The following is a 24,570-nucleotide window of genomic DNA, read 5'->3' as shown; positions in this document are numbered from 1 at the left end:
GGTGACCAAGAAACCAAGGCCGCCTTCCTCGCCATCCTCGGCTCCCAAGTTTGCTTCATCAACGGCTGAGGGTCGTTACAAGCATAATTTTGGCACCCGTCCTGTTATCTGTGAAAGACCCGTAGTTATATCTGATTTTTCTGAGTTGGGGATTGAACAGATCTTTACTGAACGTGGATGGTTATCAGTGTGTCGGATGAGCGGGACTGCTTATGTGGAAGTTGTTCGAGAATTCTTTAGTAATGCCACGATTTCTGATCACTGTATACGTTCTACTGTTCGTGGTGTATCTATATACCTGGATTCCGATATTATTCGTGCTGAACTGAGTTTGCCTGATGGTGAGTTTCAGTATCCGACGTCTGCTCCACTCCCTGATATAAATGACTATGCCGGTACAGTCCTGATCAAAGGGGAACGTTGGAAAGGTAACATGATGCCGCATGCAAGGCTGACATCTGTGGCTTGCATGCTTCACCTCTTTTGTCTGTACAATGTCACCCCCAAAACTCGCCATTCCAGCATTAGTTTGGATCGTGCGTTCCTTCTTCATGCCATGTTATCGGGAGTCTCTATTGACTTAGCTGCCGTGATCTATGATTCCATTCTCTCAGCTGCATAGAAAGAAGCACCTCGTGAGGGATTACCGTTTGGCATTTTTCTTACCACTTTGTGCACTCAGAGTGGGGTGCGAGTAGATGCTTCGGAACCTTCTCTTACTTCGCAGAAACCATTGGATCGGATTACTCTGAAGCGGAGTCAAGCTCACGACCAGACGTCTCCTCTCAAACCGTCCTCTTCCGCCGCTGGTCGGTCATCGCATCTCGACAGTTCTGATGATAGCTCTGCCGATGACTCATCTCCCACTGAGGGGGAGTTACCACAGTACTCGGACCGGTTCGATCAACTTAGTACTCAAGTGCGGGATCTCTATTCCGCGGTGAATGATCTACGTACTGAGCAAGTCCGTCAGGGAACTGTACTTGATTCCGTGTTGACGATTCTTCATCGTCAGTTTCCTTCGAGTTCTTAGTCTTTGGCATTTGTGCCAAAAAGGGGGAGAGTGTCTAGGTGTGTAGGGGGAGTATGGGCATAGGGGGAGTTTAGTGGAGTTTACTTGATGGTTGAACTTGGCATTTAAAACTTAACTTAACTTGAAGTAATTGTGATAACGTGTGTTTAATCTTTGTCTGTTTAAATTTTTGCTCTTGTGATAACTTGTGTTTTGATTTTTTTTTTATTTCAAGTTATTTTCACTTAATCTTGGATTGGTATATGTTTCCTTGCAGGGATTGATGTGCAAAATATTCTAGACTTGTTGATTGCTCAGTTTGAAGTCATTGTAATATCTTGTAACCTAAGTGTTTTGTCACAAATTGCCAAAGGGGGAGATTGTTAGGTTTTTTATTTATTGGCAATTTTGTACAAAATATTCTAAGTGTATTCTTTCATGTATTTGAGCTTTACACAAGTCTAGAATATCTCTGGTGTGAAGAATTGCAAGATCATTGGAGAAAAGCCTCGCGTTCTCACCGCGTTCACAAACGCGTTCGAACGCGGGCACTGCGTTCACACAGACAGAGAGCCGCGTTCACAAGCGCGTTCGAACGCGGGCACTGCGTTCACACAGACAGAGAGCCGCGTTCACAAACGTGTTCGAACGCGGGCACTGCGTTCACACAGACAGAGAGCCGCGTTCACAAACGCGTTCGAACGCGTGCACTGCGTTCACACAGACAGAGAGCCGCGTTCACAAACGCGTTCGAACGCGGGCACTGCGTTCACACAGACAGAGAGCCGCGTTCACAAACGCGTTCGAACGCGGGTACTGCGTTCACACAGACCGAGAGCAGCGTTCACAAACGCGTTCGAACACAACCTGAAGAATTCAAGCTGTCGCGTTCGAACGCACTTGGGCCCGTTCGAACGCACCTGAGATTTAGGCCATTCGAACGCACTCGGGCCGCGTTCGAACGCACATGTGAAGTTTGCAAGTTATTGGATTTTCGTGAGTACGAATATGACTTGGATTTGGCTCTATCTTGGAGATCATATATAAGGATAGTGTTGCCCTAACCTAGTGTGGTGGAAGAAGATTATTCAAGGAGACTTTTTGGAGGCTACATCGGTTCTTCAACAAACAAGGCCCTTCGCATCTACAAATCTTAATCTTTCGTTTTAAGGGTGATCTAGACGAAAGATCAATCTCGAGGGCTACTGAGATTGGACTTCAATCACAAGAAGCAGTGAATCGTGGGTTCTAGCGATCAAGACTGAGAGGAACAAAGTCGTTTGGATCGACGGGTTGTTTTGTGAGTCAGTCTTGTAACTGCTACTGTCATAGTGATTGGTTTTGATCCGAGTTTGGATCCGTGGTTTTTTCCCGTTTGGGTTTTCCACGTTAAAATCTTGGCGTTTATCTCTACTTTCGTATTTAATATTTCTTCTGACTTTTACTTAAGCGAACGAGAAATATCATTGCCTAGAGATTAGATACATACGTGTGTCTAGGGATTTATTTTTTCACAATATTCTAATAGCATAATAATTTTAGCTACCATCCACACCTTTATAGATGCTAGCCAATAAGCCAAAATGACAATAATTAACCCTAATTCTAGTGGATTCCCGCCGATCACGTTTGAACACACCCGACCACGTTCAAACGCACAAATGGCGTTCTCTGTCAATGCAAACCTGATGTAGACGTTTAAACATGACGTTCGAACACGCCCGACCGTATTAGAACGTGCATTTCGCGTTCTCTGCTTTTGTGAACTAATGTAGGCGTTCACAAAGGCGTTTGCAAAGGCGTTTGAACGTGACCCCTTCCGCATTCAAACGTGACCTCCAGGAAATTTATTTTAATAAAAATAAATAACTAATGCAGTAAGAAAAAGACTCTAACTAAGTGTATTAGTAAATCGTAACCCTAAAAGCCTTTGGATCTTCTAAACCCTATCCACCATCTCCCTCCAGCAACCACCCTGCCTTACGATTGTCCACCATTATCCTTGGTCATTTGCCACCCTCTGTCGATCGCCGCAATGCCTGATATTTACCGTTCTACTTCGTTCTGATCTTGCTCTACTATTTTATTCATATATTTTTATCTGCACCTCTAATTTATGTGAATCTAAAATTATTCTAACCCTAACTTCCAAGGCTACCACTGTCTAAATTTTCATAATTTTTCTTACATTCAGATCAGTTCAGATCTGGTGCGTAATAATTATAAGGAGGTCAAATGCATCTATTATAAGTTGATTAATGACATTGTGATCATATGTTTGCATGTGGATGATATGCTCATTTTTAGCAAGAGCGATTTATGTATTAAAATAACTAATTTGTTTTTTCATCTCATTTTTATATGAAAGTTTTGTGTATTATAAATATTATTCTTGGTATCAAAATACACCAAGATGAAAACTCTTTTGCATTGCCACAAAATCATTATATTGAAATATTCTTAGGAAATATTCTTATTTGTTTGATAAAGTTCCGATAGTTCGTTATAATTTAAGCTTAAAGTTTGATATGGATAAAAATTAATGTGTTCAAAACTTAAGTACTCAGGGTTATTGGAAGTTTGATATATGCAATGTATTGCACAAGTTCAAACATTATTTTTGTCATAGACAAATTGATTAGATATACTAGTTATCTTAATTTTAAATATTGAAAAGTAATATCCATTATAGTAGGATATTTGGAAGGAACTAAATCATTTGTATTATAATAAGAAGAAATTCATCTATTATTGAAGGATATAATAATGCAAACTAGAACTATGAAGATGATGGCCATGGTTTTAAATCTACTAGTGGGTGGATTTTACTCTTGATGGTGGTACTATTTATTTGAGATCCAAGAAAAATACTCGTATAACTCTCATTCTACCATAAAGTTTGAGTAAGTGGCTTTAAGAATTGCAAGCAAAGAGGCTAAATATTAAGAGACTTTTGGATCAACTTACCTATATGGCCTAATCATATACCTCCTATTTTAACTCATTGTAATAGTTAATCCACTTTATCATAAATATATAGTAAATCATATAATTGAAAGTTAAAATATATATATATATCTTAGACATAATTGTGTGAGGTAATTATTAGAAGATGAAGTAATTACCGTGCATTATATTCGATCGTGCACAAACTTAGAGGATCCTTTAATAAAATGCCTTAACAAATACCTAATTAGAAAATCATCTCAAGAAAAAGATCTAAGACCAGTTAATAAATATCATCAAAGGATGACAACTCTACCTAAACCAAGTATTTTCATACTCTAGATTCAAAGTTAAAAACAATTTTGGATGGTGATAATGTTGCACGCTATCTTAACCTATTTAGAAATTATTTGGTAAGTGTTATATGTAATGAATAAGTGAGATTAAGTTAAATTCATGGTGAGTTCATATAATATGTGTGTTTAATTTATAGGAGCAACTAAAAGAACTTTATATATGTGAGTGCGAAATTAGGCATATTCTATCGGAGTTTGGCCAACTCCTACCATACTCAGAAGTCAGGATTAGCAAATGGCTATTAATGCGCATCTAAGAAGAACCATGTGATTTAGATTACAATACATGTAAATTCTCTAATTCTATCATAAAGTTTATTAAATCAACGTCTTTATATCTATTTAACGTCCCAATAAATATTTGAAGATGTAAAAGTCTAACTTATGCAGTATTTTTACTTATTTATCAATATCTTTATGTAGTAGCGAGTATATTTTTGAAATCAATGTTAACTTTATTTTAAAATAAATGAAGGATTGTTAGAAATATTAATTTACATGATGTTATTTTAAAATAAATAAATAGATCTGTGAATTGATGTTTAGATAAAGCTTCTCTTAGTTTTATGATTATAACTACTCTAATTAATTATTTTATTTAAATAGCACCCTTCATTTTATTATATCTTTTGGTCATTTAACTTTCCAAACTTGTTTTAGTTATTTAACTACCTAGCACATCTTAGTCAGTGCCTTTTTATTTTCTATAAATTGAAGATGATGTTATTATTTTGAGATATAAAAAACCTTGGTGTTTATTATTATAATTAACTTTTCTTTGGATAAGGTTTAATTCTACGATTTTCATCTTTATTCATGATAGTTTTATTTTCTAAGAATATATTGGTTTTGTTGTTTGTAATGCATCCGGTGAATGACAAATTTAGTCGAGATAAATTCACCTTCTTCATCATTTCTAGAGGCTAGCCATTTTCTTTTCACACAGTTATATAAATAGTTCGACAACATTCTATATTTATACCAGGTCATGAGCAATTTATTATTACTTCCAAGTTAAAAGTGTATGTATGGATAAGTTATCTCTAAGCTTATCTCAAAGAATGACATATATTTTTTGGAATTACTAATCTCAATTTTCAACTGTACTCTTCGGTTTATAAATGACTGTTGATGGGATAACTAAACTAAATAAATGATATAACTATCCTTGAAAAAAAAAACTAACAGCATTTGTCATCTGAAATTTGAATTATATATTTAAAATAATTATTTTTTATTTAGATAATTATTTTAACAAATATTAATTATCAAAATCAATTCTGTTTGATTAGAATTAAAACTAAAAATAACAGAAAACATAATACATGACAACAAAAGGTAATAATAAAGATAAATGATTCAATAAAAATTCTTAATTTCTCTCTTCTAATTTAATAGTTGAGACTAAATAATATATTTTTCTTTTCATAGACTGCCTCTTGTTTATTTTTCATAGCATATTGAGGGTAAAATAATTATAGAATATCTTTAGTCTACACATGATGGTTAGAGAGAGACTATTTGAAAATGGACGATAGTTCAAAGGGTGTAAATATGGACTAATCCAAAGAAATTGGATCTTATTCTCTCTTAAAGGGCTGCTGTCCACTCCTACATTTTAGTCCTTGTCCTTCCCACTTCATGGATGAGAATTTTCCACAGAGGACCCCCATCTCCTTTCACCTTGCTTTGCCGCGTACCATGACAGACAATGCCACCTCCCTGATTCCCTCGCCAATGACTCCCGTGGTGAGTTTCCCTTTCCTTTTTCCTCTTTTCCATGGTCAGAGCCTCGACGTGAGGGTGGTCGCGGTCGTCCTGTTGCCAATTGTGTGAGGACTTTCTTGTCGGCCCACGGTGATTGGACCGACGAATTTCGGGGTCGACGAGCGTCCCGGGGTGATGGCCTATGACAGGGACCCCTTCGCCATCTCTGACGAGACTCGTGGCCCCGATAGCGGGCGCCCTGCTAAGTGCCCGTTGGACAACCCGAGATCTCGCCGTGGGCGAGCCATCATGGGAACCCATACCGCGTCTCTCTTGTTCTCCGCCGCACCCGCTTGGCACTTCGCCGTGGCGATTAAATATTCCCCGGTGCCAAGGCCATCTCGCCCCCACCCTTCTTCCTTCTCGCTATGCCATTCGTCGGCCAGTGCTCATCGGAGCTCGTCTTGGCCGAGGCAACTTCGAGGTGATCACCTTGTTGCTCCCCCTCTCCGCTGCGACATCCAGCGATGTTTGGTCATCGGCGTCATTCCCGTTTCCCTCAATGTTTGGTTTCTAATCTACCTCTCTGTAGGTTCTTCCCTTTAGCCTTCTCGGCTAGCAACTAAAACTTACAACTTGCTATACTGGCCAAGTGTCTTGGACTCGTTGTTGCTCTACGAACTGTGCGACAGAGATTAATAGCTGTCAACACAATCTATCAATTTTACCTACCTCTGATTTGTAGTATGCTATCTCGTGGGGATTCAACTCTAATAGAATGTTTATCGCCAACTCGTTATATAAAACTATCATTAATGGTAGTTGCAGATATCCGGCTTCTATATAGAAGCTATCCCTTCTTCGAAAGTTAGAAATTTCTTTAGCTTCCCATTTCTATCAAGCTTCACATTAAAGCTCTTCTCTCCCGAAGAGGACTTTGTATTGATTTTCTTGTGGGCTCTACTATTACCGTGAAGAGACTTCTATCACATTTTTCCGCATTGCTCCTATTTCTAGCTTATTCTTCTTATTTCGACAATTAATTTTAGGTCCCCGCCAACGTTCTTATCTTGAAGGACTATTTGGGACCAATGGTTAAAAATTAATGTCCCGATAAAGATTACGAATGCTTTGAATTTTATTTAGGCAATTATTTGGTAGATGATACGAAAAGAAAGAAACACTAGACTTTTTAAGTGGGGAACTAATCTCTGATATTCTTAAGATATGTGAGAACTAAGAATTATACTATCCTAAGAAATCGCGCTTCGATTTCTCTCTCTTTTTTTTTTTCTCTTCTACCGCTAAACTTTACTTAATATATTCTAATTAAGGCTCCGTCCTTAATTTTTCTCAAAATGAAACACTAAATAAGAATATTTTGTTCACTACGAACCATTATTTTCTACGATATCAAAAATGACCCGCTCTTCTTCTTTCTAGAGGGAGAAACTTGGATCCGGCAAAAGAATATTGAAATGAGTTCATTGCCTTCCAACATTTTTTCTCCTCTAAGATCTTAGCTTTGGTAAGATTTTTTTTAAGTGTGCTATTTTGATAAGAGTATTTTAGTAATTTTAATTTAACCGAACTAACATCAAGGTCTTCTTTGCACATACTTGATAAAATAAATTGGGGAATCGATTTTTAAATGTTAGAAATACAGGTTCTGAACTGCAAATGGTAGAAAAGATAGGGTGTTAAATATACATTTCTTTAATCTTATTTAAGAGTATTAAGGTGGTTTAACATCTATAATTAATTTTAATATATATATATATAGTAACTTTTCAATAAGAAAACCAATGTCATAATATCTTTCAGAACTAAACCTAAAATACAGGGATCAAATTATAAATACTGATATAACAAAATATAAATGGTAATTTCTCATAAAGTGAAAGGAAAAAGCCAAACGGAGGAAAATGTGATGCTCTTTCTTTTGATTTCTTTAGGAATTCTCGTTCTTCACGTTTTTACATATATATATATATATATAGAGAGAGAGAGAGAGAGAGAGAGAGAGAGAGAGAGAGAGAGAGAGAGAGAGAGAGAACTTCGTACAGAACCAGGAATTAATCATTCTTAGCTACTCCCTTATTTAATAGAACAATTACACGCCAACCGAAGCACAAGCCATATGGAAATGGTACAAAACGACATCTCTCAGACGACATCCGTCCCACGTCAGGAATTAAACCTTTAAAACATACGTTTCCCTTGCTTGACTATTCCAGTACTAAATTAAACAATATTCGTTTTAGACCTGCTTGCTAGCATTCTTGGATAGTCTTCCACCATTGACATAATCCCTGGGACTGTGACATGCAATACCAGGAATGATTAGCCCGAATGCCCTGTAGACAAGTGAGACGAAACTTTCCTGATAGTCCTTGCCAGCCGTCCACCGTATAAAGAAGGCTTTGAAGAGGTCAACCCAAGCATACCAGTACATCGATGGTATGTACTTTGGATCAATGTAGTTCTTGTTTGGAGCATCTTCCATAATCTGTTATAACAAAAAGGAAAAAAAAAAGAATTATTCTACCGTAATCATGTAGACTTATTTCTTATTTGGAGATTCTTCAAGCCAAGCATACCATACCTTTCTTTCATACCATCCATTGAAGTAGACGCAAACCCCAGAGTGCTTGAACAATGCTATAGGTGGAAGATCAAAGGGAATTCGCGGCACGATATCGAAGCGGTACACCATCCGATAGTAGTCGGACGTAGTAAACGATTGTAGGAAGCTCCCAAATGTTGCATCTCCAACCCGAGGCTGCCCGTAGGTCATTATGGCATACAGGGAGCTCATGATATCACTTTGATCATGCATGGCTAGCAGGGCAGGAAAGATGGCTGCAAGTGCACCGCCCAAGCTATGCCCAGTGACTACCAACTTGGCATTCTTGTGTTTCTTTAGCAAGGTTCTTAGCTCCTCTCTGAGAGTGTAGTATGCCACTTGTTTGGTGGGATCTCCATTGAACTCTTTGGGGAAGCCTTTCTTGTAGTCTTTCTCATCTTGGAGGCCAAGAGCTTTGAGAAATCCCATATGGACGTTCCCCAGTTTTCCCATGGAAAGCCAAGAGAGATCCACATCAGTGGACCAGTCGTTGGCATTGAAGGGTTCGGTGCCGCGGAAGGCTAAGATTATTACGTCTGCGTCTTGTGATTTGTTGCAAAAGATGTAGGCTTGGGTTGTATTGTCATTGAGGAATCCTGCATCATTTTGAAGGCTGCCATTAACAACTATTCAACGTTAATTAGATAGCACGAGTGCAGGATATATATATACTTACTGTTCCAACAACTGTAAAACCCTACGAAGTTCATCTGCATATGGATCAAAACCAACATAGTAAAGTCAGTACATATCATGAGCTTATATATATTTTTTATCGATATTTATAAAAAGAAATTTAATGCTTTACAGCCATCGATTAACAATTGGATCCAACATTCTGGACTCAAAAAAAATATATTCTCTCATCCTAGAAAGTTTTAAGAACTTCTAAAATACTCAATAATACTAAGTTTGTAGTCCATAAAGTAATTATTTTTTTTTTACCAAAGAAAACAACAACTACAGAAGCATTAAATTATTTTTAGGAAAATTCGAAATATGTTTCAGTAGAGTAGCTTTTCTGATGATTGAATTTCCTTATATCAAGAACTGCATGCTATACCATCTGAATATAGCATTTCCCCCCAAGTTAGTAAAATAGAAAAATTTCTTAACAAGTTCTTCTGCAAAAAATAAAACAAAATAAAATAAATTTAGTTTGGTATATATCTGAGTTGGATTTTGGCAAAATATGAAAGTGCTTTAAACTACATATTTGTTCATTAACTATTTAATATTATAATAGTGCATCTTTATTAGATTAAATCATACTGCATAAGGACAATTTTCACCTGGATCATTCTAACTAGTCATATGTTCCACGTTCAAGAAGTAAATCTAGGTCAGTCTATGCTCGATCATCATGTCAAATTTTTTTTTTCTCTCTCTCTCTCTTTTACCTTCCAATGTTCGTTCACGGCATTCTTGATATAAGCAGCATTCTCGTACGCTATTTTGGATGCCATCATGCAGAGATCCAATAAATTTATGTCACTCATGCCAGTTTCAATGTCCTGCAGGGGGATATAGTGGATCAAAGATTTGCTACTGTAGAGATCAATTCTCTTGTCAATGTGGCCAAGAAAGGTTCGGAAATTGGCTGCTTCGCGATCAGGGATTATAAGGGAACCTGCACATTTGATCATTATAAGTAATATTTCAAATATAAAAATGGCTAGCCTTTCATGACTGCATGAAGAAGAAATTACGAGGGAAGAACTGTTATGCTAATATTCTTATTAATATTAATGTAATATGTAACACTTTTGTGATCATTAGGTACGATCAGGATTTCAGAAAAGTGTCTCAGGTTGGAAAAAGATTAAATACTTCCACTATTTTTGGTGGCTAGCTAATAAAGTGTAAAGAGGCATGATAAACATGATCAGCAAATATTTTGTGATCTTTTTCTCGGTATGTGTTGATAAAATAAATATTTCCAGTAAGGAAAATCAATCTAACTAATCCTAGGCAAAATAAACATAAAAAAAACATACGAGAAAGATCATTCCAAGTGCTTGTTAACATTTTTCATAGAAAAAACAGAAGTCATGCAAATCATTACATACCTCTGAGCTTACAATACCAATATTTTGTAAGATAGGTGAATGTGATTTTATATAAATAACAAGTCAAATTAGCCAACAGAATAAACCAAGGAATCATAGTCAGAAAATATATTAAGGAGAATTATATATCTATATATGCTCATCCAATTACCACATAAAAGACACAAACATAGCTTGAGCAGACAGTCGCATATGCATATATATATATATATATATATATAGAGAGAGAGAGAGAGAGAGAGAGAGAGAGAGAGAGAGAGAGAGAGAGAGAGAGAGAGAGAGAGAGAGAGAGTGAGCTGTTCAGCTTGTCGATATTTGACAACATCGTCAAACATGTAAACTTTTAGTCAATTAATTATACAAGCTGTCCCTCTGCTTGCAGTCTGCTAAATCTTAAAGGAAATGGAATAAATATATATCCTGTGCTGATGAAATAAATTAAGTCAAGAAGCAGGTAAGTAGAAGTTGATCAGAACCTTTGATCAAGTTCCAGAGTAGGCCAAATATTCCACCATTAAGAGAGAACAAGTTCAGGATAAATTCAAGAAACATCCCAAGCATCTTCATTGGGGCACTAATGGATGCGAGGAACTTCTGAATAGCTATGGTAATGGCGGTGACCCAATCGGCCCGAACGTTCTCGAGGTCGAGGACGGTCGAGCCACTAGTCTCCACGAACCCATAGCTCGTGAGGCTTCTCCTAAGGAACAAAAGGCTCAGGATATCGATCAGCCTCGCTCTCTCGGGGCGCAATATCATGTAGCCCTTATCAGGAGATTTGGAAGCCATTTCAGAGCTTAGGAGGTGGAGAATACAGCAAAGAGGATGGAGACCAGACCCCTTTATATAGAAGAAGAAGAAGAAGAAGAAGAAGGGGAGGTATCTGGTGAATCCTATTGATGGATGGACGTGGTAAATATGTAAGTACAGTAGTTGATTGCCAGTCTGGATAGACGCTCGTAAGTCGTAGTCTCCTCCTTGATTTACTTTCTACTGTAGTCAATGATAAATAATTAACGTGATTCATGCAGCAAAATATAAATGTTTTTGTTTGTTGCCACTTGCATATGATGGATAAAATTGCCTTCTCTTTTCCTTTTGTTTTTGCTTGTTTTTCCTTGATAAGAAAGAATCTTCTCTTTTATTTTTGTTTTTGCTTGTTTTTCATGTTGATAATGAAGAGCTGCCACCAACCATCTCTAGAAGACTTCCTTATCACCAACGAGGTCAAGACTTCAATTCTAAATAAATATTGTAAAGAAAATTATTTAATGGTTGGTAGTGGTTTAGCTTAGTTGGTGGTGGTTTAGCTTAATGACTAGACTCTGTTGATTGCTCAGTGATACAGTTAGCTTGGAGGAGTAGCTCGACAACGCGATAACTTAGAGTAATTTTTTTAACGGCATTTAGTTTGAAGCAATAGTTTGACGATGCGTATAACTTGAAGTCTAAATTAGACGACTTAATGGGATATTAGTGTTTTTGTATCCGAAAAAGGCTCTAAAAAAAGGAAAAAAATAGCAGCCAATCATCACAATTGAGTTTAACTCCCAAGGGTCACTTATCTAAGCTACTGGGACAAAGGTATCAATAAAAGAAACTATACAGTTTTGCATGATAAATTTGAGAAACGTTTGATATATAGCAATTTTTCTCCGTTTAAATATTTTTATTATAAAATTATTTAATTTCACTATTTTTTAACTAATTTGTCTTTGTTTTAAAAAATTCTAACAACAGGAGATGTGAGAGAATGAGATGATTATATTTTCCTAATTTATGAGATATTTCTCTGTAAAAGTTACATAGAATAAAGTAAAATGCATCTGTCATAAAGTACGTATCTTGTTTAGTCTAACACTCTTTTATTTCTCCCTAAAGTTACAACTGTCCATCTCCTTTTCTAAAAGATAGGTTAAATAAACCTAGCAGTAATTATATTTTGAAGCACTAGAATAAGACTAGTGAAATTTTAGGAGAAATATAAAAATCTATACCTACTGAGTGAAAGAAATATAGGAAGCCAAAATCAAGCCATAAAGTTCAAGTCCTACTATTTATACATAAAAATTTGATTCCAATTCAAACTTAGCAAATTGAAACAAATTCGAGATTAAAAGGTAAACATGCTAATTGATCGAGACACAATTTTTTTAATATTGAAAAATCTATTTCAAAGAGGAAAATTTCGTAGCAATCAATCTATTTCATATTCAAATATGGATATAAAATGTACTTAGAACTACTCTCATTGTGCTCGGACGATCTCTTAAATAAAAATCCTTCTTTTAATAGAACTTTCTGCATTGATGAGCTTAATGAAATAGATTACTTCTTGTTGATGTGTTCACTGTCTTTTAAGCTCATCCACTGCTTCAGTAGATGATAGATGAACTCCAAATAATGACATAAGAAAGCTCTCCTCAATTTTAGTAGAAAACAAGCTACTTGAGGAAAGTACCTGATTTGTTCTAAGAGAATCCTAAAGTAAACATCAAATTTTGAAATAGTTTTTGAACTTTCTATTTCTTACCAACATGCTGGGTGTCTAGCTCTGATTTGCATATGAACTCATGTGCAATTTTGTGTTCGGGTGCAGATAGGGGTGAAAACAAACTGGACAGCGGTAAACCCGTATTTGAATTCATATTTCTAGTTTAAATACGAATTTGGATACATATATTAGAAGAATAGTAAAACTTAAAATCATATTTTAATTAAATAGATATGGATAATATTTGTATATGTACCAAATTATTTTGTGGATAGAAGATCGGATCTTAAACGGATACAAATCAAATTTAATTTGACACAATTAACACAAAATACTAAAATTTTACAAAAAATAATAATTTTTTTGTATGTCAAATTCATATAAAGTTAGCAAAATTAATCTCTAAAAATTACATAGAACAGTTCATTAGTAACAATAACCAAACTAAAAACGATAAATTATTTTAAAAATATGTGCGTAAACAGATATCCCAATATCCATATTAGTATTTAAAAAAATTATATCTAACCCATATCCATATATCCAAGCCTTTTTTTAAGAAAATCTACTCGCATCTAAATCTGTATCTGGATATTTCTAAAAAAACTCATACTCGAGTCTGAATCTGTAAGTGGGTTGGGTAGGGTAAAAGTTTTATCTTAATCAAATTAGATCATGTTAGATAATGAGACGGGTCAGAGTTAATCGAACCTGTTTTCGTCCATAGGTGCACACACCCGTAAATTTTTTTGGTGCACACCAAGTGTGCAAAACTAAACCATGGTATTCTGACTTGAACTCACTTCCATTGTTTAATTTTCTTTGCAAGAGCATTCTTTCACTAGGCACATGTCCTGATATAACATTAAATATAGATTGCACATCGTATTTTTTAAAACAAACATGTTCAAACAACATAAGCAATAATTATCACATAGATTGACACTTGATTAATGTTTCCCAGGGCCAAGTGTTACTTACGTACATTATTAATTCCTGGAGAGGTGGAAGAACAGACATATATTTCTTTCTTACTAGGACATTTCAATATCTTCGGTTTGATTAGCCAAAAAAAACTGAAGGTTATTCTACTGAAATACCATCAGCAAATATATATGCTCTTTTATTACGAACCGGCCTAATCCGATCCGCAACTGTTCTGAAACTTGAATCCTAGCTTGATAGCCCTCTAATGGCTAGATGGATGCTAGGGTTAGTTTTTGGTGTGAAGGGGCAGAAGTTATTGTGAAAGAGGGTGGTTAGAGGTTAGAAGAGGCCGACCAAAGACTTAGGCGGTGAAAGAAGGGAGGTGGGAGAGGGCGCCAATGACTAGAGACAAGATAGGAGATACTAGAGACAAGGTAGGAGATAAGGCTAAAGCTAATTCCAATAACAAGATGATTCCCCAATTGGGATTTTCTCCATATATATATAGAGGCTCACCTTAAGAACTCCTTAATTAACACTCTAAACGATCCTAAGAATTCCTAACTAAACCCACACTTTTGCCGCGGTGCGTTCGAATGCAAAATTTCCGTTCTATATCGATGCGAACGTGATGCAGGCATTCGAATGCACCTTGGCAAAAATTATTTTTATTGCTTCTACTTACTCAACTAGATAAATAGGCTCATTCTCATGAACCCAATGTCATGCGTGGAGCCAATATGGATTGAATCGTATCACTCTACCACACTTTCGTGCACCTTGTCCTCAAGGTGTCCATGGTGGTTCCCAAACCTTATGTAGTTGATTTGTCGAGTGTGCATCCTTTTCGGTTTGTCCACACTCTTCTCGCGATTGGTCCTCCATGTCGCCCTCTGAATCATTTTTGATCATCTTCTCCATGAGCATAATGGTAGCAGGTTGTTTGGCGCATTTATGGCCCGATATGAAGCGCTCATCGTAATAGAAGCACAGGCCTTTGGAACGTCGATCTTCAATGTCTGCTGGTAGGAGGCGTCGACCTCTCAACCTCGGCTAGTCTTGAGGATCTGGCCCGGTTCGAAGTGGGGCTGGCCCGCTTGGGTTTGGCCGAGTTTGTCCCGAATATGGCACACCTGAGGCTGGCAGTCTCAGGTTGCTCAATGGCGTTTGCTCCATAGTTGTCGACTCCAATGTGGTCCACTTTGGTTGGTGTATTGCCTTCAATTATCGTATCTTTTCCTCCATCATTTGTGCCGCTGAGAATGCCTCTAGCAAGGTGGTAAGACGAGTAGCTTTGACTTTCGCTTGGATATCACGACGAAGCCTAGAGATAAAAGTACTTTTGAGGGCTGAGTCCGACCAACCATAGACTCTATTGCTAATTTTTTCAAACTCCTCTTGATAGGCTCTTACAATAGTCTTCTATGTTAGTTTCATCAAAGTGGCTTGGAAGTCTTCATAGTCGGAAGATCCAAAACGCACATAAAGTGCATCGGCAAACTCCTCTCAAGTGGCGAAGGGGCGTGAGCGATGCGTTGCTTGATACCATCTCATCGCTATGTCTTCAAGGTGGAATGAGGCCAGAAGCACCTTTTGGTGATTAGGTGTCTCTTGATAAGTGAAGAATTGCTCCACCCTATAAATCCAATCCAACAAGTCACCACCACTGAACTTAGGAAAATTGATTTGAACGGTGCAAGGTTTGTAGCTTTTGGTCATGTTTGTTCTCGCGTCCTCAGCGAAGCGGCTCTTGTTGTTGGACCCTTGGCTGATGAGAGAGTTCCTCCCACTCATCCCAAGGCTCCTCCTTTAGGTGTGGGGCCATAGGTTCCCTCGAGTGCAAGGGAGGTAAGTCGGCGTGGCGCCCGTGCGGCTCGTCGCGCTATCGCCATGGTGCCTCCATGATTGGTCCTCGTCGGTTCCCCTCTCTAGGTAAGAGGGGTTCCTCATGTCTTCGATGACGCTTAGGGGTACGTCTTGGAGGGTATTTATTCTTATCAGCAAGGGTGGCTTTGATCTCCAACAATATTTGTGCCATAAGTGCTAGGATCTACGCAAGATAAGGCAGACTTTCTGTTCGTCCTCGAGAACTCTAAAGGGATGGGGATCTTGATATAGCCATGTAGTTCGTCTCTACGCCTTGATCACTTACTTGCTTAGTCGCCTTGGATGTTGTGATAGCCATAGTGGTTAGAGAAAGATTGGCTTTGATACCAGTTGTTACAAACTGGCATAATCTGATTTGCAACGGTTCTGAAACTTGGATCCTAGCTTGATAACCGTGTAATGGTTAGATAGATGCTAGTGTTAGTTCTTGGTGTGAAGGGAAAGAAGTTATTGTGGAAGATGGTGGTTAGAGGCTGGAAGAGGCCGACCAAAGACTTGAGCGGTGAAAAAATGGAGGTGGGATAGGATGCCAATGGCTAGAGACAAGAGAGAAGGAGATAAGGCTAAAGTCAATTTCAATAATAAGATGATCCCCCAATTAGGGTTTCCTCCACATATATATAAAGGCTCACCATAAGAACTCATTAATTAACACTCCAAACAACCCTAACAATCTCTAACTAAACCCACACTTTCACCGCAGTGCGTTCGAACACGCCCGATTGTGTTCGAATGCAGAATTTCCGTTCTCTATCGATACGAACATGATGTAGGCGTTCGAACGGCCCTAGCAAAAATTAATTTTATTGCTTTTACTTACTCAACCAGATAAATAGGCTCATTTCCATGAACCCAACGTCACGCATGGAGCCAATATGGATCTAATCGTATCATCTTCACATAGATGGAACCCACATAGTACTGACGTGATTTGTTGGTAAATTTTTTCACATGGTATCTAAAATAATAAGCCAAAATTAACCAAAATTAATCAAATAAAGAATTCAAATTTATCATAGGTTGCAACAAGTCTCTAAAATATGCTTGTAATTGAGTTACATAAACTAGATTCATGTGTATGGTAGCTTTTTGGTAAATCAATCTGTTCTAAGAAATCAAGTTAATCTATGAAAAAACCAAAATTTAGCACAATATTGTTTTAACATCTTGTCGAGTCAAGATTGTCCAAATGAACAAACAGTATAGAAGACTTTATTTGGTTTGAGGCTAAGCCTTGAATTTAATTAGCCGGTCTCATTTCTCAGTCTTAATTTAGATACTTTGAATTAGGCTAAGAAAATATGGTGTTTGTAGTGAATTAGGCTAAAGTGTAATTATTACTTTTGATATATTGTGAAAAGGTAAAAAATGTATTGTTTTTGGAAGAAAATGAATTAATATCCCATCTTTGAGAATTTTGTAACTCGACTTCCTTATTTTCTCCTATAATTTATATTTAATATCCTAGGTTAACTTAGAGGGTACTAGAAAAGAAATATTACGTTATAATATATAAAATAATTTATAAATATCTCAATTACTCTTGTCTTTTTCATCTTTTCTCTTCCCAAAGAAGAAGAAGAAGAAGAAAAGGACGGGGAAGGGGAGGGGAAAATGGGAAGATGAGGAAAAGTGGTGGCGGCGGCGGCAGCGTCGGCGACGACGACAACGACAACAATGGAGAAAGTAGATGGGGAAGATGGTTAAGAGGTATAGAAAATGAGAAGAAATGGTGGAAGTAAGGTATTAAATAAGATTTTAATTAAACCTAATATATTATTATATTTTATACTAATAGATTCTAATTAAATAAATAACTAACTTCATATTATTTAAACATTTTTAAATTTTAAACCACTTATTTGAGACTGAGTGAACCTTGCAAGCATTAAGTTGATGTTTAGTTGATAGACGTAAGGCATACATGATTGGAGTATTATGTGATCATATAATGAGTAGTCTCCCTAAATAGGATATATCATATATTTATATGTATACATCCTACTTTGGCTTTTATATAGAAACATATTATTCATACTTTATTTAAGTTGATCAATAACATGAGTATGCATATGATTTGTTCTTTAACTTTAATTTTTAAGATGCATGATTTACTATAGTATTTATAAATATATATGATCTATCATTTAGAAGAAATTCATGGAATCACATTAGTAGGTAGTTGATAGAAAAAATAAGGTTACTCGAACGGGCACCAATGTTAAAAGTGCTTAGAGGGGTTTGATCTCTAGAGATGCAATCCTATGACTCAAGTCTGTGGTCAGTAATATGTGTTGCATAATAGATATTCAAATATATGTCCTTCATCAGGACATATGTGGTGAGTTATCTTCATGTGACTACTAGCAGCTAGAAAGATACCTAGGATGAATATTATGTTGATATGTCCTTAGCATATAACAGAGTATGTTTTGAACCTTCAAGAAAAGAATTATGGTATTGGATATTGGATATGGCTCATACTTGGTGATCCAATATGGTTGTGGCTAGGGCTGTCAAGCTTGACGAGCGACTCGGGCTTGGTTGAAGCTCGAGTTTGGCTCGGCTTAGTCAGAGCTGAGCCGAGCCCGAGCCATTGAAATCGGCTCGAAATTATTATCGAGGTGAGCCTAAGATAGAGCCGGCTTGATAGGCTCGATAGCTTGACTCATCACCCTTGCCCTCACCCATTACCAATCACCCACCCATCACCCTCACCCACCCCACTCTCACCCTCACCCATCCCACTCTCACCCTCATCCACCAGACCACCACCTATAGCCTCACCCCACACTACCGGTGCACCCTCGCCACCTCCTCCACTCCGTCAGCCTTTATCAGCAAGCTGCCACCACCTCCTCCCTCTCTGTCAGCCTCCATCGGCAAGCCACTGCCATGATGCCATCTTCTCCTCTTTGTCGACCTCCTCCTCTTTGTCAGCCTCCTCCTCCTCCATCGACTATCTCCTCTAGTGTCTTTTGGCAACCTCCTCCTCCATTGGCGTTGGGCTCGGCGTTGGCCTCCTCTTCTTTCTCCACTCCATCAACTTCCTCCTCCTCCATTTACTATCTCCTTCGGCCTCCTCTTCCATTGGCATGCCATCATCCTCCATTTGTCTCCTACTCCTCCTTCAGCAAGCCTCCATCCACATCCTCTAATCAAGCTCGAGCTCTACTCGAGCTCGGCTAGGGCTTGGTTAGGCTCAGCTCAAGCTTGGTTAGAGTTGAGCTGAGTCAAGTTTGAGCAGAATTATAAGGCTCAAAAGTAATTTTGAGCCGAGCTTGAGCTGGAGCTAGCTTGTTCAAGCTCATCTCGCTTACACCCATAGTTGTGGCATTCAGAATTGACATTGATGATTAAGATAATACATAATACATTAATTATATCATATTCTAAAAAATATAATTATCAAGTAGTTGTCATATATTATATGTGTTGCATTTGAAATTATCATATCATGATCATGATGATCATGCATCATATGTTGTTATATTTAATGATATTATAGTATGATTATACGTATATGTGTATATATATATATAATAAATTTACCTACTCATTCATATATAACATGATGATTTCTGAATTACATTATCCAGTATATCCAGTATAATGTACTATCATATTTTGATATATATAATTATCGAGTAGTTCTCATATATTATATATGTTGCATTTAAAATTATTATATTATGATCATGATATCATGCATTATATGTTATTATATTTAATGATGTTTTAATATGATTGTACACACACACACACATACACACACACACATATATATATATATATATTTTATTGATGATACATATATCTGCTCATTCATATATAACATGATGATCATTTCTAAATTATATTATCTATTATGAACCAGATCTGAACTAATCTAGACGTAAGAAATTAAGTGGTGGTAAACTCATGAGTAGGATTTTAATGGCTCTAGTTCTAACTAAATTGGAGGCCAAGATAAGATGATATAGATAAAAGAATGAGCAAAGTCAAGACGGGGCAGAACAATAAATATTAGACGTTGTGACGGTCGTCGGAGGGTGGTGGACAGCCAAGGTTGATGGTGGATGGTCGTAAAGTAGGGTGGCTTATGGAGGTGATGGTGGCTATGAGTTAGAGGTAGAATTATGGTTTCTATTTTAGATTTTCTCTTAGAAAAGTAAAACTTTGATTAATTTACTTTTACTCTTAGATTAGCTTACTCTTACACGTAAGATAGTCTAAAGATAAAATATAATTCTTAATTGTTTATTAGATGTTTGGATGATTAAACAAAAAAGACCAGCCCCTTTATATAGAGAGGTTGGGCATAATGAGTCCTACTTGGACTTAGCCCTAAAAAGTTATACGACTCAAACTAAGACTTATCTTAGAAGCTTATATGACTTAATTGAACTTGTCTAATGGCTATATGATTTAATTAAACTTATCTTAGTGGTTTACGTGACTTAATTAAACTTGGCTTAAGGGCTTATATGATATAACTAGATTTGTCTTAAGGGCTTACGTGACATAACATAAGAAATAAATATGAATCAATTAAAAGATGAATAGACTCGACTCATCGAGCCCAATGTTCTTATGATATAATTCGACATGACTTAGTTCACATCATTATCTAGTACTATAATGTACTTTTTGTTTAACATTTCTAATCGGGAGTAATGTTTATTCATTGAGTTTTTTTGGCTCATAAATTTTTTTATTTATTTTTCTAACCGTTAGATATGTTGTATCTTTTAGCAAATCGAGAGATTGTGAAAAACAACTTATACAGGGTAAGGTGCTCTAGGAGTTAGGTAATAGTTTATATCGGATTTGAATTATATCACTTTTGTATATTTTATATCTCACTATATTAGACAGTGATTTATATAATATGAGATATTATTGAATTGTATTTTTTAGTAATGATTTTCTAAGGCATGTGTTTATTTTACCAGATTTTATAGTTGTTTAGTATCACTATAATATACAGATAGACCTTTTGTGCCAAAGATTTATTTTGATTTTAGCATAATTTACTTTTAAAATAAATTATCTTTGATACATGTATATTTCTCTATTAATGCATGTTTATCCTATCACGTGCGTCACATATGCAGTGCAGATGTGTTGGCGTGCACATGGCCGAAGAATGAACGTTACACATCTTCCATTATCTTTGGGGCATTTTTTGAAGATCGTATCATAGTTTTGGGAGGCTTTGTGATAGAATGTGCTGAATAGATTTTCTATTTATCCCACTTCTTTTAGTCTCAAAGAACTTCATCTTAAGAATTATTAAGACCGAAGCATCAGTTTCAAGAGTCACTAAGGTTCAAAGTCGATCATGGAAAATAGTAGATTATGAATTCAAATAAGTAAATCTTTACATATATAATCATGGACAACGGTAGACAGTACGATAAATTCCATGTTATACCTGCTATATTTATTTAGTAATCGGTGAGACGTTGAAAGTGATCATAATAATAATAAAAAAAAATCATGTATTTACTGTTATCTTTTTATGATTTACTTTTTCGACATTGTTATATTAATAATAATACAGATCTTCCGGGACGCTTATATGTTTTCAGAGACACTTATTACCAGTAAACAGTTTGCCCACATGGAATTTATTATCCCACCGACTCCTCGGATCCTCTCTCAGAATGGTATGAAGACAGACATGTGGTGTTCTGATCTCCACGCCATATCCTCCGCAAAAATCCACCCGGTCTATATCCCATCGGTCTATATGCATGGGAAATAGTGAGTCAAAGAAAGAACATTTTTTTAATAATTAGAAGAAATAATATTTGAGGGCATACCAGGGAACTGACGACTAAATGTTGCTGATTTTGGCTTTAAAATTCTTAAACAATATGAGTCACTTTTAACCAATTGAGGTGTTATTTCATTGCTGCATCTGATAACCTTTATTCATTTAGCATCCAAAGAGATAATGAGTTCACTTTTGAAACACCCGTTACAAAAATATCCCCATAAGTGGGAGAGCCTTATCTAATAAAAAAATTATAGTTAGTTTACGACCTCTTATTTTTAATATTATAGAGTGGCGTGGAGAACGTTGCATGCTCATAAGTGGTGCGATAGTGTTGCAGTTCTCAAACCAGCACGAGGAAAACGATTGATGCCAGATGAAGCGAAGACTTGAATTTAAGAGTTACCAATCTCCTATTAGCCTGTCTTTCTTGACAGGAGACTACAGAAAAAATAAGATCCCATTCTTATCGCATGGATTTAACTAGCATATTTGCCAAAGTGGTACGCACTAATACAAGCTACCTACCTACAAGGAGATTGGTCTTGCTTCTTTAATCATGTTTTAGTGCCCGAACATTAGTGGCCGGCAGCTTTAATTTTGGTCGCCTTCAACGATCAAATGTAGATGGGAGTGTGATTCCAAGTTAAGCCAACTCTATGACCACCACTTAGATGTTACTATTATTCTCGGGTCGACTCGCTAATTATTCAAACTGGGGTGAATTCGAGCCAAGTTAGATCCAAAACGGGCTAGAATATTATAATTTGTTACCATCCATTAGCCTATAAAATATCAAGTTTGGACTGGGCGTAATTGGCCAAGCAACAAGCACAGGCATCAAAAGTATTATATGAAGCCAAGCTTAGCCGATTAAAGTCAGGCACGAGCTAGGTTTGCACGGGTGGTGAGATTTGATGATCACATCTACTAGCAATACAGTACAGTAGTAATTCAATCATATCTATCCATTTGTGAAAAAACTAAATTGTATTACACAATTGTATACTTATTTTGGTCTATTATAACATGATTTAATTTATTTATGACTTATTTTTTAGAAGGATTAACTCATATATCTAATTTATATACGGGGAAAGGCTAATAGCTATATCTAACCTATGGTTAACTTATAGATTCTCTATCAATTAAAAGATAAAAAAGTGTTGCTCTTTTAATTGTGGCTTTTATTCCTGGTCTAGTCTGCACTGCTTTCTTTCCAATGCACAAGTTAAAAGTGATGCCATGCGAGTCTAAAGGATAGATCTCATTCTGACAGTACTCTTTAGTGGCATCTTCATAAATTTTCTATTTGTATAAAAGTGATGCCATGTGAGTATAAAGGACAGATATCATTCTGACAGCAGTCCCCAATGGCATTTGTATAAAGTTCTTATTTTTGTTTATTTCTAATACCAAACTAGGTTTGGTCTTGGGAAATATAAGCTTAATACTTAAGTATACATATTTTACATAGGTCAGTTATTAACTTCATCTGTAACAACAAAAAAAGAAAAAGAAAATAAGTCTTTGAGGCACAGGAGAGTACTGAATTAATTTAGAGTCTCTAACTATCTCTAAATTCAAAGAAAACAAGGTTTAAAAATTTATATTAGAAATGGAGACACAGGAGAGTACTGTCAGAATTGCATTAATTTCTAAGTTTTGTACGTCCTGGGCAGATGCCTAAGCTACTTAAAACGGTTGCCCACGGGCCCGACTCATAAGTCATCAAATTAAGATAGGAGCCCAAGTCATAAAATTAGGGGGACCTAACTTAGCTGTCCAGATGATATGATATTTTTTAAGGCTACCTCCACACCCCATTTAGAATCTAAAGAATTTTCTTTAACTTAAGAAAAAAAAAGAACAAGTGGCTAATTTCCGTGATTAGTTTCAAAGATATGAAAGTGAGAGCCAGCAAAAATTTAGTGATAAAATAATAAATTTCTTTTAACATAGTGATCAAATAAAAAAATAAAATATTATATATATATATATATTCATATAATTTAATGTTTACAGTTTGAAGGGGGAAATTTGTACCAAACACATCTTAGGCTTTGTCCGTTTTCGATTTCATTTACACCTGAGGTATAAACTCTATTTGTTTTTTTTTTAGTTTGCTTTTTTGGTACTCGAGTGTCTCATTAAATGCCGTAGAAAGATAAAGTAATATTTTTTAAGTAAAAATAATGTAATTGGATGTTGTGTGAATGTAGAGAGCTACTTCTTGTTCTTTTTGTTCGTGTCTATTTTATCTTCTTCTTCTCCATTATTCCAAGTTAGAATTTGTCTTCTTCATCTTATCTCGCCCTCCTTCATGTATTATATTCAAAAAAATAAAATATCTATCTGACCATAATGTGAGGATTTTGTTTCATTATAATAGTGCTATTATTTTCGATGATAATAAGAGATTTTTGCAATATGAGGGCGATAGTATCATTCACATAATTACAAGCAGATAATGCAGTTTGCTAGAATTGAAGTCTAAGTTCTCCGAAATAATATGAATCCCTCCAAGTGAGTTGAAGTCATTTTGGAGTACCTATTTTCTTCGGGTAACTATGACATATTCGTCGATATTTTCAAAGATTGTGATATTCTAGAGCTATAAGATCTATCACCGTAATTTTGTTAAGCTATACAAATGTTTCGAATAAGAAAAAAGAAAGATTTACTAGGGTGAGCAAAGGTAACATATTATCTTCATAATTCGTAATTACATTGAACATATGCAACAAATTACTTTACTAACTTA

The 24,570-nt window shown here is 36.2% G+C and overlaps 1 protein-coding gene across 1 annotated transcript; it reads right to left on the bottom strand.

Moving 5' to 3' along the window:
* Nucleotides 1–8,082: 8,082 nt before the first annotated feature.
* Nucleotides 8,083–11,537, bottom strand: LOC140774840 (triacylglycerol lipase OBL1-like). The gene is made up of 5 exons (XM_073117986.1): nucleotides 11,193–11,537; nucleotides 10,048–10,277; nucleotides 9,324–9,357; nucleotides 8,627–9,243; nucleotides 8,083–8,530 (listed from the first exon to the last, which is right to left on the bottom strand). The coding sequence occupies exons 1-5, from the start codon at nucleotides 11,503–11,505 to the stop codon at nucleotides 8,282–8,284; spliced, it is 1,443 nt and encodes a 480-aa protein (XP_072974087.1). The 5' UTR covers nucleotides 11,506–11,537; the 3' UTR covers nucleotides 8,083–8,281.
* Between the last annotated feature and the right edge of the window lie 13,033 nt (nucleotides 11,538–24,570).

Source organism: Typha angustifolia, chromosome 13, assembly GCF_048772165.1.
Source record: "Typha angustifolia cultivar Huaian chromosome 13, ASM4877216v1, whole genome shotgun sequence".
NCBI classification, from domain to species: domain Eukaryota; kingdom Viridiplantae; phylum Streptophyta; class Magnoliopsida; order Poales; family Typhaceae; genus Typha; species Typha angustifolia.
The sequence above is the reverse complement of the archived record's forward strand: the minus strand, read 5'-3'. Positions and strand labels throughout refer to the sequence as shown.

What these genes read in the sequence shown, in the direction of transcription:
- LOC140774840 (XM_073117986.1), bottom strand. Translation starts at nt 11,505, where the DNA reads ATGGCTTCCAAATCTCCTGATAAGGGCTACATGATATTGCGCCCCGAG. An exon ending in ACTCTGGAACTTGATCAAAG is followed by an intron (nt 10,278 to 11,192) that starts GTTCTGATCAAC and finishes TCAAATGTGCAG; the next exon opens with GTTCCCTTATAATCCCTGAT. An exon ending in CCGTGAACGAACATTGGAAG is followed by an intron (nt 9,358 to 10,047) that starts GTAAAAGAGAGA and finishes ATCCATATGCAG; the next exon opens with ATGAACTTCGTAGGGTTTTA.